The following is a 17,415-nucleotide window of genomic DNA, read 5'->3' as shown; positions in this document are numbered from 1 at the left end:
ACGTGGAGGTTACATGACCCGTACGCTACATTCAGGGAAGACAAGCCTCTGAAAATAGGTAAATGTTACAAGGTGCCTCGGTCTCAGCGATGAGGGCAAGAGGAAAAGGAAAGGCCCCACCGTGCTCCAAGACAATAATGTTGTAATAATAATACTAATATTTGTATTATTATTTATATTATTATTATATAAATTAATAATGTAATACTAATAATAATTTTATTTATTGATTTTATGTACTTATTTACAGTAAGTAGTGAACTCAGTGTCAATCTAACTGTTCTTTTCCTATGATATAAAAAAGGTCCGTTCTGGAGGCTATTGAATAAAATGATTGCAATTCACAGTGCGTCTCTCCTTGTCCTTGTGCCCATCTTGAGTGTTGAATTCCCTTGTCTCTAATCATAAATTTGAAAGTTGTTTGGAGCCAAAAAGCAGACAAAATGCTTCACTCCGAAATCAGAATCGATTTTATTAGGCTACATATCAATGGACAAGTACACAAATGTAACATTCTTTGACGTTGGTTCCTCAACATTGGCATAGCAGCATTCAGGTACAAAATCATAATAATGTGGTCCAGGGTTCTAGCACCGCGGTCTACAGTGCACACATATGCCCATGTCGGCATGGGTTCGAATATGCCCTGCTGACATGTCCTCTCTCCCTTCTTCTCATTACTTTCCTGTCTGTCTTTACTATATCTGTCCAATAAAATGAAAAATATGAGTGGGACTGCCCCACTCAGAAAACACAACTTAGATTTTTTTTTTTTTTTACAAAATCACAATAATAATGAGTACAAAAAGTACAGTAAACATGTAATCCTACAGTGATAGTAACTGGCCCATTACTTCTGCAGGGCACTGTATAGTGTAGTAATCACACACTGCTAAGCAGACACTTGGGACCTGCTCCTTGGCTGTAAAATGGGTCCATCTCCTGTCTCCCCTCCATGGCCATAAACAGTACTGCACACTGGGTAATCTGGATAAGCAGCTACCTGTCTGTCTACCTGTGGTGGTAGGTAACAGTTCTGTCTACCTGTGGTGGTAGGTAGCAGCTACACTATTGTTAGGTACAACATGACAGGTACAATATGACATCTCCAATATGATACATACAATGTAACAGACACATTATTAGATTAGATTAGATTCAACTTCATTGTCATTGCAGAGTACAAGTACCAGACAACGAAATGGGGTTTAGCATCTAACCAGAAGTGCAAATAGTGAAAACAGTGCAAATAGTAAAACATCCTCATCTGTGAGGTAATCCAGAGTTTGATCGGGATCCTCAGTCACTTTAAGCAGGGGACCATTCAGTCGGTTGGAGTGCCCTTACATGCTTAAAATACATGCTTAAAATACATCATACATGCTTAAAATACATGCTTAAAATACATCATACATGCTTAAAATTCCTAACGCAATAAGCAATTGAAGGTAAACATAAATGTCCAATATAGAATCACAACAATCCTAATATCATAATATAAAAATATAATGTTACTTATAACATATAAAAAATATAATGTTACTATAAAATAAAACAAGTATTTTGTATCTGATTTAATAATTGTACAACTCCAAAAGGCGGGCACTCAAAATCATTAACTAGGGGGCCACCAGTTGAGCATCACTGTTCCACAGGCTTGTCTATTCTGCACAGACACACTGAGGATCTATACCCCAACACAAACCCTGGGTAGAGGGGCTCAGTGAATGTGGTGTGGAACGTGAACAGGAGGGTCAGTGTGTCAGAGGAGACGCTGTAGAAGGACAGAGTGCCGGCCGGCATGTCCAGATACAGTCCTACTCTGCTGGAGGGGGTTGCGGGCAGATAGAATGTAATGTCATTGTGCCTGATGGTGTAAGAATCACGTGAGCTTCCTGAGCATATTCTCCAGGATTTGTCGTTGTATCCCAGCCTAGAGTCATTAGCCTTCCCCCTCCTGTTGATTCCTCTATAGGCCACTCCAATACTAGCATCATACCCACCCCACTCTACCTCCCAGTAACAGCGCCCAGTCAGGCCCTCTCTACACAGCACCTGTGGCCAGCGATCGAACCTCTCCGGGTGATCAGGATACGGCTGCTCCATTCCCTCACATGTCAATGTTCTGTTCTCCTCAGACAGAGTGAGGCGTCTGTGTGCTGTGTTTGGGTCCAGTGTGAGCTCACAGGCATCTGATGAGGAAGAAATTCAAGTTAGAGTTAGTTCACAAAACATATTTCTGGCTGGCTACCTTTTCATATTTCAGTACCCTGACAATATTAACTACTTGTGAGAGTGAAAGCTGAATGAAGATACAATCTGTCATGGTATAAGCACTATGTAACTATGCCTCAAACATCAAAATCCATCAAACTCTTGATGTTTCTCCTCAAACATCAAAACGTACATCTCCTGAGAGGACATGTCAATGAGTCACCCATGTGTTCTTCACTGTAAAAGAAACATCAGATTTGTATGATGAATATGTTACCCAACAAGACAGAGCTGGACACATTGAGGTAATTTTCAACAACCATATATGCAGTATTTATACTGGAACGCCCTCCCCAACCACATCAGACAGGCCAACACCCTCCCAACATTTAAACAGGCCCTCAAAACCCACCTCTTCAAGCTCGCCTTCACCAGTTAACCCTCTCCCCCTTCCCATGTGTCCCCAGCACTACCTTAATTAGGCCCCTATACTTTCTTCTATTTACCTTTTGTTTCTTTTTATTATTACTACTCGATCTTTTCAGTTTGCTAAGCGTCTTTGAGTGTCTAGAAAAGCGCTATATAAGTCTAATGTATTATTGTTATTATTATTATTATTTACCTGGGTCTCTCCACTTCAGCAGGATAGAATGGGTCATTGTGTCTCATGTCCAGGCATCTCAGGTGGGAGGCTGAGTTGAAGGCTGAGGCCATTGTATCACGGCTCTCCACTGTAAGACCACATCTTCTGAGGCTAGGGAAACATGCATCATTCAATAACTGAAGTGTTCATTGGTTACTGAAACTGAACTTGTGTAAAGTAACCATGGTGATAATATCTGTCTGTCTGTATCATTTAATCATGTTTGTTCGACTGTGTTAGACAGTTGCCACTTGACCTGTTGTTTAATTAATCATCAAGCATTTTGACCATTTCTAAAAATATCTCTGAGAGGAAAGCTGCTATGTTCTATTTCTATTTACTCAGTTAAACAGTTAAAGTTACATTATGGAGGATTTTACCTCTAGGGATGCTCTTCAGCTAAAAGAGATTCCCAAAATAGTCAGAAATAATGCCCAGAAATTATTTCATTGTTCAAAAAGGGATGTCTTGTTTGGTATATGAGTCAAGAAATTGATTGTTATTACATCATAGGAGAATGATAACCATGATAATGTTATTGACTTGGTATGCTAATAATTGTTATAATTTATTTGTATTTCTTCTCCTTGATATTTCACTGCACTGTTGAGACGTAGCTCGTAGCAAGCACTTCATTGTACCGTTAACATTCTGTATCCTGTACATATGATCAACTTTGATTTGAATTGACCATACACTCAACACTCAGGCAACAGTTTGAGGTAAAGAAATTAGCAGTTCAACTTCTGTAGTGTATCAATAAAAGTAGACTACTTTGACATTGAAAGAAGACAAATGATTGCAAAAATGATTATGCTCAAAATGTTATGGCTTTAACCTTAATATTTGTCTTTTAACAATAATTTTATTTATATGACTTTATAAGATTTTTATTTGATTATGATTTCAAGCTTTGTAGTTGATATGATAAATATGATATGTGGATTAAAAGATGAATACTCTATAACAGCCAGTATTTCTACTCACCTCAGTGTCTCCAGTCCAGCAGAGAGCAGCTTCACTCCTGAGTCTTGTAGATTGTTGTCACTGAGGTGCAGCTCTTTCAGGTGGGAGGAGTTTGAACTGAGAACTGTGGCCAGCACTTCACAGCATCTCTCTGTGAGGTTACATCCATTCAGCCTGAATAAGAATTCAATAAAATGATGCAGTCGAGTCAAAAACAGCTCAGTGTAGCCTACAGTAATAATTACATTGAAAGAATACTGCAAAAAGATTGTAATCAGTGAGGTCAGGCCTTGACTTTGTTTATGTTGAGCAAAAGTGCAATACTGTATATTATCCAGTATGTCTACTCACCACAGTTTCTCCAGTTTACAGTGTGGACTCTCCAGTCCAGCAGAGAGCAGCTTTACTCCCTCCTGCAGGTTATTGTCACAGAGGGACAACTCCCTCAGACTAGAGGGGTTTGAGCTGAGAGCTGAGGCCACCGCTTCACAGCCTTTCTCTGTGAGGTTACATCTCTGCAGCCTTCATAGAAAAATGTGTAACAGTACGATATCTGTGGTATTGGTACGATGGTTCTATGTGTTCTGTTCTATGGACTTAAAACAGCTAAACTGAGCATCGGCATGTGTTGATCTCTGCAGTTCTCAGTGTGGATGTCAGAAAGCTATTCCTAGTATTTTATTGAGATTTACATTTACGTTTACATTTAGCAGACGCCTTATTCCAAAGCGACTTACAATCGATACATTTGACTAAGCAAGTGAATCATCAATTCACCAGTCAATACTCACACGGCTCTTCGCGAGGCTTTGAACACTGGCAGTAGCCCCAGGAGACCCTCCTCTGAACTGGAGTAAAGGCTGAGGTCAAATTCATCCAGGTTGTGTTCACCAGTCAGCAACACAAAGACCACAGCCGACCACTGTGCAGATGAGAGTTTGGCCTCTGAGCGACGTCCTGAGCCCAGGTAGTCTTGGATCTCTTTCACTAGAGAATGGGCATTCTGTGTGGGGGGGGGGGGGGGCTGTGTGAGGGGGGGGAGGCCGTGTGAGGGGGGGGGAGGCTGTGTGAGGGGGGGGGGGAGGCTGTGTGAGGGGGGGGGGAGGCTGTGTGAGGGGGGGGGGGGAGGCTGTGTGAGGGGGGGGGGGGGGGAGGCTGTGAGAGGCTACTTCCCCTCCCCCTCCGGCCTCATGCTGAAGGGCTCCAGGCGCTCGGCCTCGGGCAGCAGGTTGTTCAGGCGCTCCATCAGCGGGGCGGTCTGGTCGATGCCCATCTGGACCCGGCGCAGGATCACGGACATCTCGTTCACCTTCTGGATCTGCTCTGCGTACTTGGCGTAGCGTTTCTGACGCTCCTGCATGATGCTGAACAGAGTCTCCACAGACAGGTCCATCTGGAGACAGACAGACAGACAGACAGACAGCGTCAACAGACAGACAGTATTTTATATGGTTCATGTATTTGGATTGTCCTCGATATAATAAACTAATAAACTAAACTAAACTAGACAGGTCCATCTGAGACAGACAGACAGACAGACAGACAGTATTTTATATGGTTCATGTATTTGGATTGTCCTCGATATAATAAACTAATAAACTAAACTAAACTAGACAGGTCCATCTGAGACAGACAGACAGACAGAGTCAACAGACAGACAGGTCCATCTGGGAGGAGACAGACAACAGACAGAGAGTCAACAGACAGACAGGTCCATCTGAGAAAGACAGACGGACAGAGAGTCAACAGACAGACAGGTCCATCTGGGAGGAGACAGACAACAGACAACAGACAGAGAGTCAACAGACAGACAGGTCCATCTGGAGACAGACAGACGACAGACAGAGAGTCAACAGACAGAGAGTCAACAGACAGAGTCAACAGACAGACAGACGACAGACAGAGTCAACAGACAGGTCCATCTGGAGACAGACAGACGACAGACAGAGAGTCAACAGACAGACAGGTCCATCTGGAGACAGACAGACGACAGACAGAGAGTCAACAGACAGACAGAGAGAGTCAACAGACAGGTCCATCTGGAGACAGACAGACGACAGACAGAGAGTCAACAGACAGACAGGTCCATCTGGGAGGAGACAGACAACAGACAACAGACAGAGAGTCAACAGACAGACAGGTCCATCTGGAGACAGACAGACGACAGACAGAGAGTCAACAGACAGGTCCATCTGGAGACAGACAGACGACAGACAGAGAGTCAACAGACAGACAGGTCCATCTGGAGACAGACAGACGACAGACAGAGAGTCAACAGACAGACAGAGAGAGTCAACAGACAGGTCCATCTGGAGACAGACAGACGACAGACAGAGAGTCAACAGACAGACAGGTCCATCTGGGAGGAGACAGACAACAGACAACAGACAGAGAGTCAACAGACAGACAGGTCCATCTGGAGACAGACAGACGACAGACAGAGAGTCAACAGACAGGTCCATCTGGAGACAGACAGACGACAGACAGAGAGTCAACAGACAGACAGGTCCATCTGGAGACAGACAGACGACAGACAGAGAGTCAACAGACAGACAGGTCCATCTGGAGACAGACAGACGACAGACAGAGAGTCAACAGACAGAGTCAACAGACAGACAGGTCCATCTGGAGACAGACAGACGACAGACAGAGAGTCAACAGACAGAGTCAACAGACAGACATGTCCATCTGGAGACAGACAGACGACAGACAGAGAGTCAACAGACAGGTCGATCTGGAGACAGACAGACAGGTCGATCTGGAGACAGACAGACAGAGTCAACAGACAGACAGGTCCATCTGGAGACAGACAGACAGAGTCAACAGACAGAGTCAACAGACAGACAGGTCCATCTGGAGACAGACAGACGACAGACAGAGAGTCAACAGACAGGTCGATCTGGAGACAGACAGACAGAGTCAACAGACAGACGACAGACAGAGAGTCAACAGACAGAGTCAACAGACAGACAGGTCCATCTGGAGACAGACAGACGACAGACAGAGAGTCAACAGACAGGTCGATCTGGAGACAGACAGACAGAGTCAACAGACAGAGAGTCAACAGACAGACAGGTCCATCTGGAGACAGACAGACGACAGACAGAGAGTCAACAGACAGAGTCAACAGACAGACAGACAGGTCCATCTGGAGACAGAGAGAGGCTCGTGTTGGAGTTAAATTAACACTAGAACAGCCATGTGAGTAAAGAAACATGTTATTCTTTGCACTCCATCACATTCCAGGACCCTCCTTTCATCGACAGCTGTCTGTGAATGCTAGGCTAAACAATGCTAGGCTAACCAACTGATGTCTGAGGTGAATGCTAGGCTAACCAACTGATGTCTGAGGTGAATGCTAGGCTAACCAACTGCCTGACAGCTGTGGTGAATGCTAGGCTAACCAATGGTGAATGCTAGGCTAACCAACGGCCTGATGACTGAGGTGAATGCTAGGCTAACCAATGGTGAATGCTAGGCTAACCAACGGCCTGATGACTGAGGTGAATGCTAGGCTAACCAATGGTGAATGCTAGGCTAACCAACGGCCTGATGTCTAAAGGTGAATGCTAGGCTAACCAACAGCCTGATGTCTAAAGGTGAATGCTAGGCTAACCAACGGCCTGATGACTGAGGTGAATGCTAGGCTAACCAACGGCCTGATGTCTAAAGGTGAATGCTAGGCTAACCAACGGCCTGATGGCTGAGGTGAATGCTAGGCTAACCAACGGCCTGATGTCTGAGGTGAATGCTAGGCTAACCAACGGCCTGATGTCTAAAGGTGAATGCTAGGCTAACCAACGGCCTGATGACTGAGGTGAATGCTAGGCTAACCAACGGCCTGATGACTGAGGTGAATGCTAGGCTAACGGTCCTACCTCCTTGATCCTCTTGACCAGGGCGTTCTGGTCGAAGCCGACGGCCTCGGCACACTGGTGCAGGTGGTCCTGGTACCGCACGCACAGCTGCAGGACCTGGGCCTGGTCCAGACGCTCTAGACCCAGGCTGCTGGGGGACGTCTGCCCACTCAGGACCCCTGCACACACACACACACACACACACACACAGAGTACAGACACACACACACACACACACAGAGTACAGACACACACACACACACACACACACACACACACAGAGTACAGAGACCGAACACAAAGAGTACAGACACACACAGTACAGAGACACACACACACAGAGTACAGACACACACACACGCACACACACAGAACACACACACAGTACAGACACACACACACATAGTACAGAGTACACACACACATACACGCACACACACATACACACACAGACAGTACAGACACACACACACACACCCAGTACAGACACACACACACACACACCCAGTACAGACACACACACACACACACACACACACAGACACACACACACACAGACACAGACACAGACACAGACACACAGACACACACAGAGTACAGACACAGACACACACACACAGACACGCAAACACACACACACAGACACAGATACCGACACAGACACACAGACAGATACAGACACACACAGACACAGACAGACACAGACACAGACACACACACACACACAACCACACACACACACACAGACACAGACACACACACAGACACACACACACACACACACACACAGACACACACACAGACACACACACACACACAGACACAGACACACAGACACACACAGAGTACAGACACAGACACACACACAGACACGCAAACACACACACAGACACGCAAACACACACACACAGACACAGATACAGACACAGACACACAGACAGATACAGACACACACACACACACACAACCACACACACAGTCAAACACACTGTCACAACACTGCGCCTTCAACCTATAACACAACCTATAACACAACCTATAACAATGGCCCTTCAATCCATCAATAGTACACGGTACACCAACCACTCAGGACTCCTTCAGTCAAACACACAGGCCGCGTTCATCAATTCGCCGGAGCGCACACTGGGTTCAACGTCATAATGGAACCAAGTAATTTGATTGGACAAGAGGCAACAACGTGGACGCTCTGGCATTCTCAGAGTGAATTTACGAACGCGGCCACTGTCAAAACACAGCGCACCTTTCAGCAGCGGCTGGAAGGTGGGGATCTCCTGCAGCTTGATGACGTCCGGGTCGTTGTGGATGTTGCGCAGCGACTGCGTGCCCTGGGTCACCACCACGATGTCGTCCATCTTGGCTCTCTGCTTGGCCGGGGACGGCACCACTGCAACACGCACCACTGCAACACCAACGCAACCTTCTGAGTCAACTCCCACTTATTACAGGCTTAACGTTGAGCAGCTGTGTGTTACACTTAGCGCTAGAACAGCCGTGAAAAAGAGCCGCCTCGGGGGTCAAATGACCATCGTCTTTACAATGCTACGCTGCTATTTATTTACACACAACGACCACCAGTTGGCCGCTTGTAAATTAGCCGCCTGCTTCCTACACAGAAAAACTGGCAAAATAGCTTTATACTAGCTTATCCTGATGTGATGTTGAAAATGTAAGGATACTGGGGTGGTAGAACGCACATATCTAGGACAAGTCATGAAAGGAGGGTCCTGAAATGTGATCGAGTGCAAAGATATAGTAACTGTTTTACTCACAGACAGGCCCAAACCCTACAAATATGTAAATCGGAGCTAAAAACCTTCATGTTTTGCAGCAGTTATGATTAAACACAAACACTTCTATCAATGTCTTTTATCCATTAACTATTGTCTTATTGAATGTTTTATCTATTTACTTCTTATATTTGTTTTTATTCATTGTCATTTTTATTTATTTGATATGCTTCTCTTGCTGTAAATGTGCTGTAGTGAAAATACCACCAGTCATCCGTGATCAGACTTAGCTGAGGTGCTGGAACTGAAGAGTATCAGTAGAGTGCAGAATAACCCAGCAACTGCACACTCAAACACTGTGCAAAAAAATGTAGGCCTAGTTTATTGCAAGCTTTCAGTCATAGACCTTCTTCAGGCATGAAATGTGCTATACAATGTGTTTATAAAGCTCTCACTGGCATAGCACCAGAATATCTGAAAGACCTTCTGCTAGCATATCAGCCCACTAGAGTTCTCAGGTCTTCTGCTAGCATATCAGCCCAATAGAGCTCTCATGTCTTCTGCTAGCATATCAGCCCAATAGAGCTCTCAGGTCTTCTGCTAGCATATCAGCCCAATAGAGCTCTCAGGTCTTCTGCTAGCATATCAGCCCAGTAGAGCTCTCATGTCTTCTGCTAGCATATCAGCCCAATAGAGCTCTCAGGTCTTCTGCTAGCATATCAGCCCAGTAGAGCTCTCAGGTCTTCTGCTAGCATATCAGCCCAATAGAGCTCTCAGGTCTTCTGCTAGCATATCAGCCCAATAGAGCTCTCAGGTATTCTGCTAGCATATCAGCCCAATAGAGCTCTCAGGTCTTCTGACGCTTCTGACGCTGGTGAGGCTGCATTCTCATTTTATGCTCCAGATTGTGTCTCACTGCCAGTTTACATTAGGGATGCAACCTCAGCACATATGTCCAAGTCAAGACTAAAAACCCATCTTTTTAATATTGCCTTTAAATGACTAAATCATTCAATGATGATTATATAATGATTGGAGCACTTTGCAGGAAACATGCTATATAAATAAAAGTTATTATTATTATTATTATTACAAATAAACCTGCCTTGCCGTGGTCCCTTACCTGAGGAGGTGGTGTCAGAGTGCTTGTGCTCCGAGTCTCCACTCTGCTCTGCCCCCATGGTCCAGCTGGTTACCTGGTCAGTGATGTAGCTGGCAGCACTGAAACCAGAACCACCACCACACACACACACACACACACACAGACACAGACACAGACACACACACACAGACACAGACACAGACACACACACAGACACACACACACAGACACAGACACAGACACACACACAGACACACACACACACACACACACACACACACACACAGACACAGACACAGGCACACACACACACAGACACACACACACACACAGACACAGACACAGACACACACACGTTAGGTAGTTAGACACACATATATATTATAGAAATGGTGCAGTTATGACTCATGTAGTGGCTTAGACAGTTAGTGGGAGTGGCCTGTATCAAAGTGGGAGTGGCTTAGACAGTTATGACTCATGTAGTGGCTTAGACAGTTAGTGGGAGTGGCCTGTATCAAAGTGGGAGTGGCTTAGACAGTTATGACTCATGCCCATAGTAGCCCAGAGAAAACGACACTAGTATGACTAGGACACTCTTCAGTCTAAAAAGCAGTAAGCTAGTTAGGGAAGCGAAGTGTTACATCCATTTGCATCTTACCTTTCTACACTTGTGTGGTTCAAATCCAATCATAAAACAACTGCTGTCAATCTGGTTACGGGTCTTCGGAGTCTTGAATGAATGAGAGTTTCATTCAAAGTCCACATGTCCACCTGCTATGTCAGCTGGAGACTCGAGCCTGTTGCTAGCTATCCAACACAAATAGGTGGTTCCATGGTACTATTAGGAAAGCAGTGTTGATGAACCTACTGGGACAAGGTTCTTTATACAACCCAGGCTGCCATCTGTCCGTCTCTAAACAGCTTCAAAAGAGGAAACCAGCCCCTGTGTTGGTCCACTTCCTTGTTGTCATTTTGACATTTGAACTGAACCACACGAACACGGAACTGTGGGTAGTGTAGTTCAATTTCGTGAATCATACAGTTTGCCATTGGACACTTAATTTAACTGTGTTGAAATTACTTATTGACGCTAAAAAAACGAATGTTTTTAGTATGTTTATGATTATACATTATAATATTATATTATACATGATATTCTCAGTTTGAATGGCGGTTTGCGACCAACTTGAGGCGCATTACCGCCCCCTACCGGACTGCGTTTGGACGGTTTTATTTGACAGGGAAAAAACGTAATGCCTGTGTGGTGTTATTTTTAAAATGTTTAAATTTTTGAGTTAGTAATTCATAAAACACAAAGGTTCCGTCTCACAAAACACAATGGAATGTAAAAACTACTGTTAAGCATATTTGAGTTGATAGACAAAGCCATGTTAATGCGACTATCTTGTCATCATCAGAACGCGCCTGAGTGTAACGTACAAGTGGTGCGCGAAATCAGAAACGGTTCTTCTCCAGGCCAAACTGAGGACGACGGTCGTGTTATTTCTCTGTCCGTGAATGAACAACTACTTTGGTTGACTATAAATATATAAACGTGGAGACTTCTGCTGTGTGAAATGTCTCACGCAACAGCAGGTTATTCTGGGCCCAGTCGAGGTGGCCGAATGTGGTTCAGGTTGTTATTCGACGGTGACGAGAGAAACGTGGAGTTCTGTGAGACGTCGAGGTTTGTGGCGCACATGGAGCTGCGCGGCCTCGGTGATCCAGGAGGCGCCAGAGACGGACGACAACATTACCCAAACCAATGACCGTCTGACGTTCTGTGAGTTCACAACCAAACCGAGAAGCTCTGAGAACTGAAAAGTACAAGACGGGTGAGGTGGACGTGGACGAAGACAACGTCATGAGGACCGGCGAGGACACGAGGATGGGGGGGAGAAAATGGACCTAAGCCGATGTGACGTGTGCGGACAGAAGGGGCCTATGGCTAGGACGTGCTGCCCCAACGAGTCCCAAGCGAGGCGAGAGGAGCGACAGTGGGACACACCACACCGAGGAGGACGAGGCCGCGACCAGGGAAGGAAGCGGACGGAGAGACGGAGGATGACACCGGTGCGTCGATCAGTTTCAAGTTGAGCCTCGTCTTCACTTGCCGCCCCTCGCTGTCCAGCAGAACGACTTCGGCGTCTCCCCTCATCTCCGCCATTCCGGTCGCTTTCGTTCCATCCGCCAGCTCTTATCACCAAGACATTTTTCCAGTGAAAGCAGCGACAGCTGCAGTTTGGACATGGCCGCAGGTACACTTCAATGGGAAGTTTATCAAGATGGTGCCAGGAACTTTAAGAAGATGCTAAAGGTTTAGTGGGTTGTTGTTGTTTTTTGGGGTCTTTTCAATTTCAAACCGATTCATGTTTCAACGCCCACAGATCACGGATTTGTGGTGGGATTTAGTTGTGTTAGTAGCACCACAGACACTCTCACACACACACACACACACACACACACACACACACACACACAAACATAGATGGGTGCAGCCTAATTCTGTCATGTTTAGCTTGCACCTATTAAGTCTTTCAGACCAGTAAAGGTTTGTTTTACTTGTTGGTTGACAACTGGTTCTTTTTTATTCTTTTGTTTGTGTGTTTTTATATGCGTGTTAACGTTTTCTGGGGGTTTATCAATCAGACAGATTAGGTTTAGGTTCGATGGACAGCCCATCAATGAGACGGACACCTGCGCAGGTTAGTGAACATATTTCGGGGGGGGGGGGGGGGTAAACCCGCCATGGGATTTCCCTACTACCTCCTCACGTTAAGACTTAGGAGGGGTTGGATGGAGAGTGTTTCAACGTTTGCCACGTGGATGCATGGACCTGGAGCTGAGAGTGACAGTAGAAGCATGGCTTCACACTGGGATCAACTTGCACTCACACCTGACTAACACCTCTCCTACCACAGCCCATCTCCCCTACGCTCTGGAGAACGTTGCTAGCGGGAGCGCTAACTCCTCCCCGAGCGTCTCCACTGCCTTCACCAACTCTTCGGCACGGCGACCGTGGCCGCTAGGAGGAGGGCCTGCTGTCCCCCCCCTCCCCCTCTAGAGGTAGGGGCCCTCTGTGGCGGCCATATTAGGACAGAGACAAGAGACCCCCACCTGCCTCAGGCCCAGCAGCCATTAGACGTTTTTAGCATAGATAGTTAATAACAACTTGTGACTGGACATTGGGTCATTGTGTTCCTGGACGTCATGGACAAGGCAGGTGCATACATCTTGCATGATGTATTGTATTCTCAGCTATCCTTATTTATTAGCTTAATTATTTGTATATAGTATGTTCTAAATTATTTGTATATAGTCTGTTCTAAATCATTTGTATATAGTCTGTTCTTAATTATTTGTATATAGTCTGTTCTAAATCATTTGTATATAGTCTGTTCTAAATAATTTGTATATAGTCTGTTCTAAATCATTTGTATATAGTCTGTTCTTAATTATTTGTATATAGTCTGTTCTAAATTATTTGTATATAGTCTGTTCTTAATTATTTGTATATAGTCAATTTAATTTCACTAAGACGTCGCACTCCAGCTCCTGTGTACCAGGTGGGCCAGAGGGTCTGGCTCTCCATGGCGGATCTCCCCCTCAATGTCCCCTCCCGGAAGTTGGCGTCGAGATACATCGGCCCCTACGCCATCGACCGGGTCATTAACCCCGCTGCCATCCGGCTGGTCCTCCCTCACTCCCTCCGTCGGATCCACCCGGTGTTCCACGTCTCCCGGGTAAAGCCCCATGTCGCCAGCGACCTGATGCCACCAGCCCCTGCACCGCCCCCTCCTCAGTTGGTGGATGGCCAACTGAGTAAGTGCTGGTTGACGTCTCTCCCCCCTGTAGACCCCCGCCTCCCTGGAGCAGGAGGAGAACCAGGAGCCCAAGAAGAAGAAGAAGAAGAAGAGGAAGCAGTGAAGAGGCACCCTCCTCCTCCTCCTCTAGCCCTCTCAGTCCTCTCCCCCCCCCTCCCCTCTGGACCAGGCCGGAGGTGGTCCTGCCTCTCCCTCCCCGCCTCCATCAGGTGGTCTCAGATCAACGGCTGGGCTGGGGAAGAGAGCTGCTCTGGAGGTCCAATGTATCCCACGGTGCACTGCACCAAAGAAGAGCGGTCAGTCTTGTTATCTTCCTTTCTCCAAAGAGCCTTTGGTGATGTCCATGATCTGGTATATGTCCAAGGCTTCACCTGCAGAGAGGGAATGGTGATGTTATGATGGTTACATAATAGAGAGAGATGTTGTTTTGTATTGTGTGAAATTATTATATCGGTCCGTTTTTTGCTGAGCGGACATAGAGAGCACGCAATATTTCCAGTTGTATTAATTTATATATACATTTCTCTTTGTATTCGAAAATACTGTTTGTGTTCTTTTTGTATTTAATGTTTTACTAATTGTGTTCCGTTTTAGTTTTTTGTATGAGTTACCATGTCTTCATTTCCAGTAAACACTAATGAATGACTCTGGTATCAGTCATTTCTCCTAGTGTCTTGAATGAGCTGATGTGTGAAGGTAATAAAGTTAATAAAATCCTGAAAAGTTCTATGATTTCATAAGCCCCTGGATAGGAGAATAAGTACAACTGACTACATCACATTATGACACATCCACCAGACAGTATGGCAAGGTAACTGATGACGCTTGTTCTATAATAATAATAATAACTTTTTATTTGTATAGTGCTTTTCCTGCAACATGTTGCAGCTCAAAGTGCTCCAATCATTCTATAATCTATAATAATTAAATTATTTAGTCATTTAAAGGCAATATTAAAAAGATGGGTTTTTAGTCTTGACTTTAACATATGTGCTGAGGTTGCATCCCTAATGTAAACTGGCAGTGCATTCCACAATCTGGAGCATAAAATGAGAATACAGCCTCACCAAATCTCTTCTTTTGTACATGTGGTACACAGAAAACCAGCGTCGGAAGACCTGAGAGCTCTATTGGGCTGACATGCTAGCAAAAGGTCTTTCAGATATTCTGGTGCTGTGCCAGTGAGAGCTTTATAAACAAGCAGAAGGCTACTAGACCCCCCCCCCCCCCCCCGGTGCTCACCCTGTGGCAGGCCGTATCTGTGCTGCAGGCCTGTGGGGTTGGAGGGCGTCACACAGTCCATGGTCACCTCCTTCCTCAGACACTGGTCGACACAGCCACAGATTTGTTCTCCCCCGTCAAAGTACAAAAAGATTTGGACAGTCCTTTGTTCCAGCTGCACTCCGACTCTACAACCAGGCCCTGCAGGGTGGGGGAGACCTGGAGCTGGAACTTTGGAACTTGGAACTTTTTACTTATTGAGCCTGCACTGTTTTATGTATTTTATTGAATGTTTTCTGTCTGCCCTAACTAAGCTGTTTGACAACAAAATTTCCCCATTGGGGACAATAAAGGTTTTCAATCAATCAAAAAAAAAAATGTCCACCGCACCTGGGTTTCCGTTAACCGGCAATTACCGGTCTTTGTCCGGTAAAATTTGGTGAAGTCCGACAAATGGAAAAGTCGTCGGACATATTGTCCGGTGAAAATAATTCCCTTTGAATACAATTCGCTAAAGCTGGCTGGGTGCGTTCGTAAACACGCTCTGGAAATCCGATCAGCACTCGCGGAACGCCTCTCGTCCAATCGAACGACTCGGTCGCTCTGTGACATCGAAGCCAGCGTGCGCTCCGGCGCTCTCAGAGCGTGTTTACGAACGCACCCCTAGACGTTTCCAGCCAGCTAGCTGAAGCTGCTACACACACCAGAGCCATGGCGACCGAACGGCAAGTTAAACAACATACTATAAAAGTGACATTGTTTTACTCATTACTCATACGTTTGTTGTCATTCGGCGGTGCTAATAGTCGCTTTCTTTTTTAATTTATTTAATTTATTTTATTTTAGCAGTTTTCCCGAAAGTTAAGTGTTTGTTTTTATATCACTATTTGCACTTCTGGTTAGATGCTAAACTGCATTTTGTTGTCTGGTACTTGTACTCTGCAATGACAATAAAGTTGAATCTCACCTAATCTAATCTAATCTAAAATAATCTAAAATAATCCCATCACTATTACTCCCTATTTTCATCAGTGTTTCAATCCTTGAATCTGTGATGGAGATCAAGCAAAGCCACTTCAAGTCTGACTTCCATGGTACCTGGGAACGCGTTGTCGGAGAGAAACGCCCTCTGTACAAAGGACCTACTGACCAAAATCCCTGTTCCCCGTAGCCTACATGCTTGCACTGTTACTGTTCAATAAAATGTTATACATCTAGACATTGTGGTATTTCTTTATATACGTATCCCAGACTGCCTATCAATTGTTTCTCAATAAACAGTTATGTTCTTCCCATTGTCATACTTCCGAGCTAAACGAAATGCCTTCCCAACCAGCGAGACTTATAGAAATGACTTTGTTTTATTGATTTAAAAAAAAAAAAAGGGTAAAACTGTAAAGAGAAAATAGAAAACTCACATTAATCCCAAACAATTTAACAAACTTCAGTTAACGTAATGTGGAGTCCGTTCATTGATCGATGCTGTCTGTTCAGTTCCCAGTGAGGCGCCCGTTCAGCGCTGGACCCGTTCAGCGCTGGATTTGACGCATGGCATAGCGCGCATGCGTCAAATCATGTTATATTATTATATATTATATAGCTCGCATCTAATCGTATCGGATGAGAAATAGACATTAAATGGCATATATAGGCCGCTACACAACAGTAATCACCGCGACAAACAGCTATATTAGATTTGGAGAAGAAAAAAAATATGATTTTGATTTTTTTTTTTTATTATTATATTTTAATATGATGACCGGAATATATCACGTTTGTCCGGTAAATCGAATTCTTCCCGGACACGATGTCCGACGGCAAATTTTTCTAACGGAAACCC

General features: G+C 45.1%; 2 protein-coding genes across 2 annotated transcripts; both read right to left on the bottom strand.

Annotated features, from left to right (window-relative positions):
- Positions 1-485: 485 nt before the first annotated feature.
- Positions 486-2,932, bottom strand: LOC308151576 (stonustoxin subunit beta-like). Its single transcript, XM_080524470.1, has 2 exons — positions 2,837-2,932; positions 486-2,192 (listed from the first exon to the last, which is right to left on the bottom strand). Exons 1-2 carry the CDS (start codon positions 2,871-2,873, stop codon positions 1,642-1,644), a joined length of 588 nt encoding a protein of 195 aa, XP_080380596.1. The 5' UTR covers positions 2,874-2,932; the 3' UTR covers positions 486-1,641.
- A 2,056-nt stretch (positions 2,933-4,988) lies between these two features.
- Positions 4,989-11,419, bottom strand: LOC308151108 (BLOC-1-related complex subunit 5-like; the record flags this gene model as incomplete). The annotated part of the gene is made up of 5 exons (XM_080523927.1): positions 11,189-11,419; positions 10,552-10,649; positions 8,942-9,100; positions 7,702-7,859; positions 4,989-5,216 (listed from the first exon to the last, which is right to left on the bottom strand). The coding sequence occupies exons 2-5, from the start codon at positions 10,607-10,609 to the stop codon at positions 4,989-4,991; spliced, it is 603 nt and encodes a 200-aa protein (XP_080380053.1). The 5' UTR covers positions 10,610-10,649; positions 11,189-11,419.
- Positions 11,420-17,415: the final 5,996 nt, after the last annotated feature.

The sequence above is a fragment of the Nansenia antarctica genome (assembly GCF_963989245.1).
Source record: "Nansenia antarctica genome assembly, chromosome: 2".
In the NCBI taxonomy this organism is placed as follows: Eukaryota; Metazoa; Chordata; class Actinopteri; order Argentiniformes; family Microstomatidae; genus Nansenia; species Nansenia antarctica.
Note: the sequence above shows the minus strand (reverse complement) of the source record. Positions and strands in the feature narration are given on the sequence as shown.

Coding starts and splice junctions, on each gene's coding strand:
- LOC308151576 (XM_080524470.1), bottom strand. CDS start 2,873: ATGACCCATTCTATCCTGCTGAAGTGGAGAGACCCAG. Junction 2,193..2,836: donor GCTGAAGTGGAGAGACCCAG/GTAAATAATAAT, acceptor CTTCCTCATCAG/ATGCCTGTGAGCTCACACTG.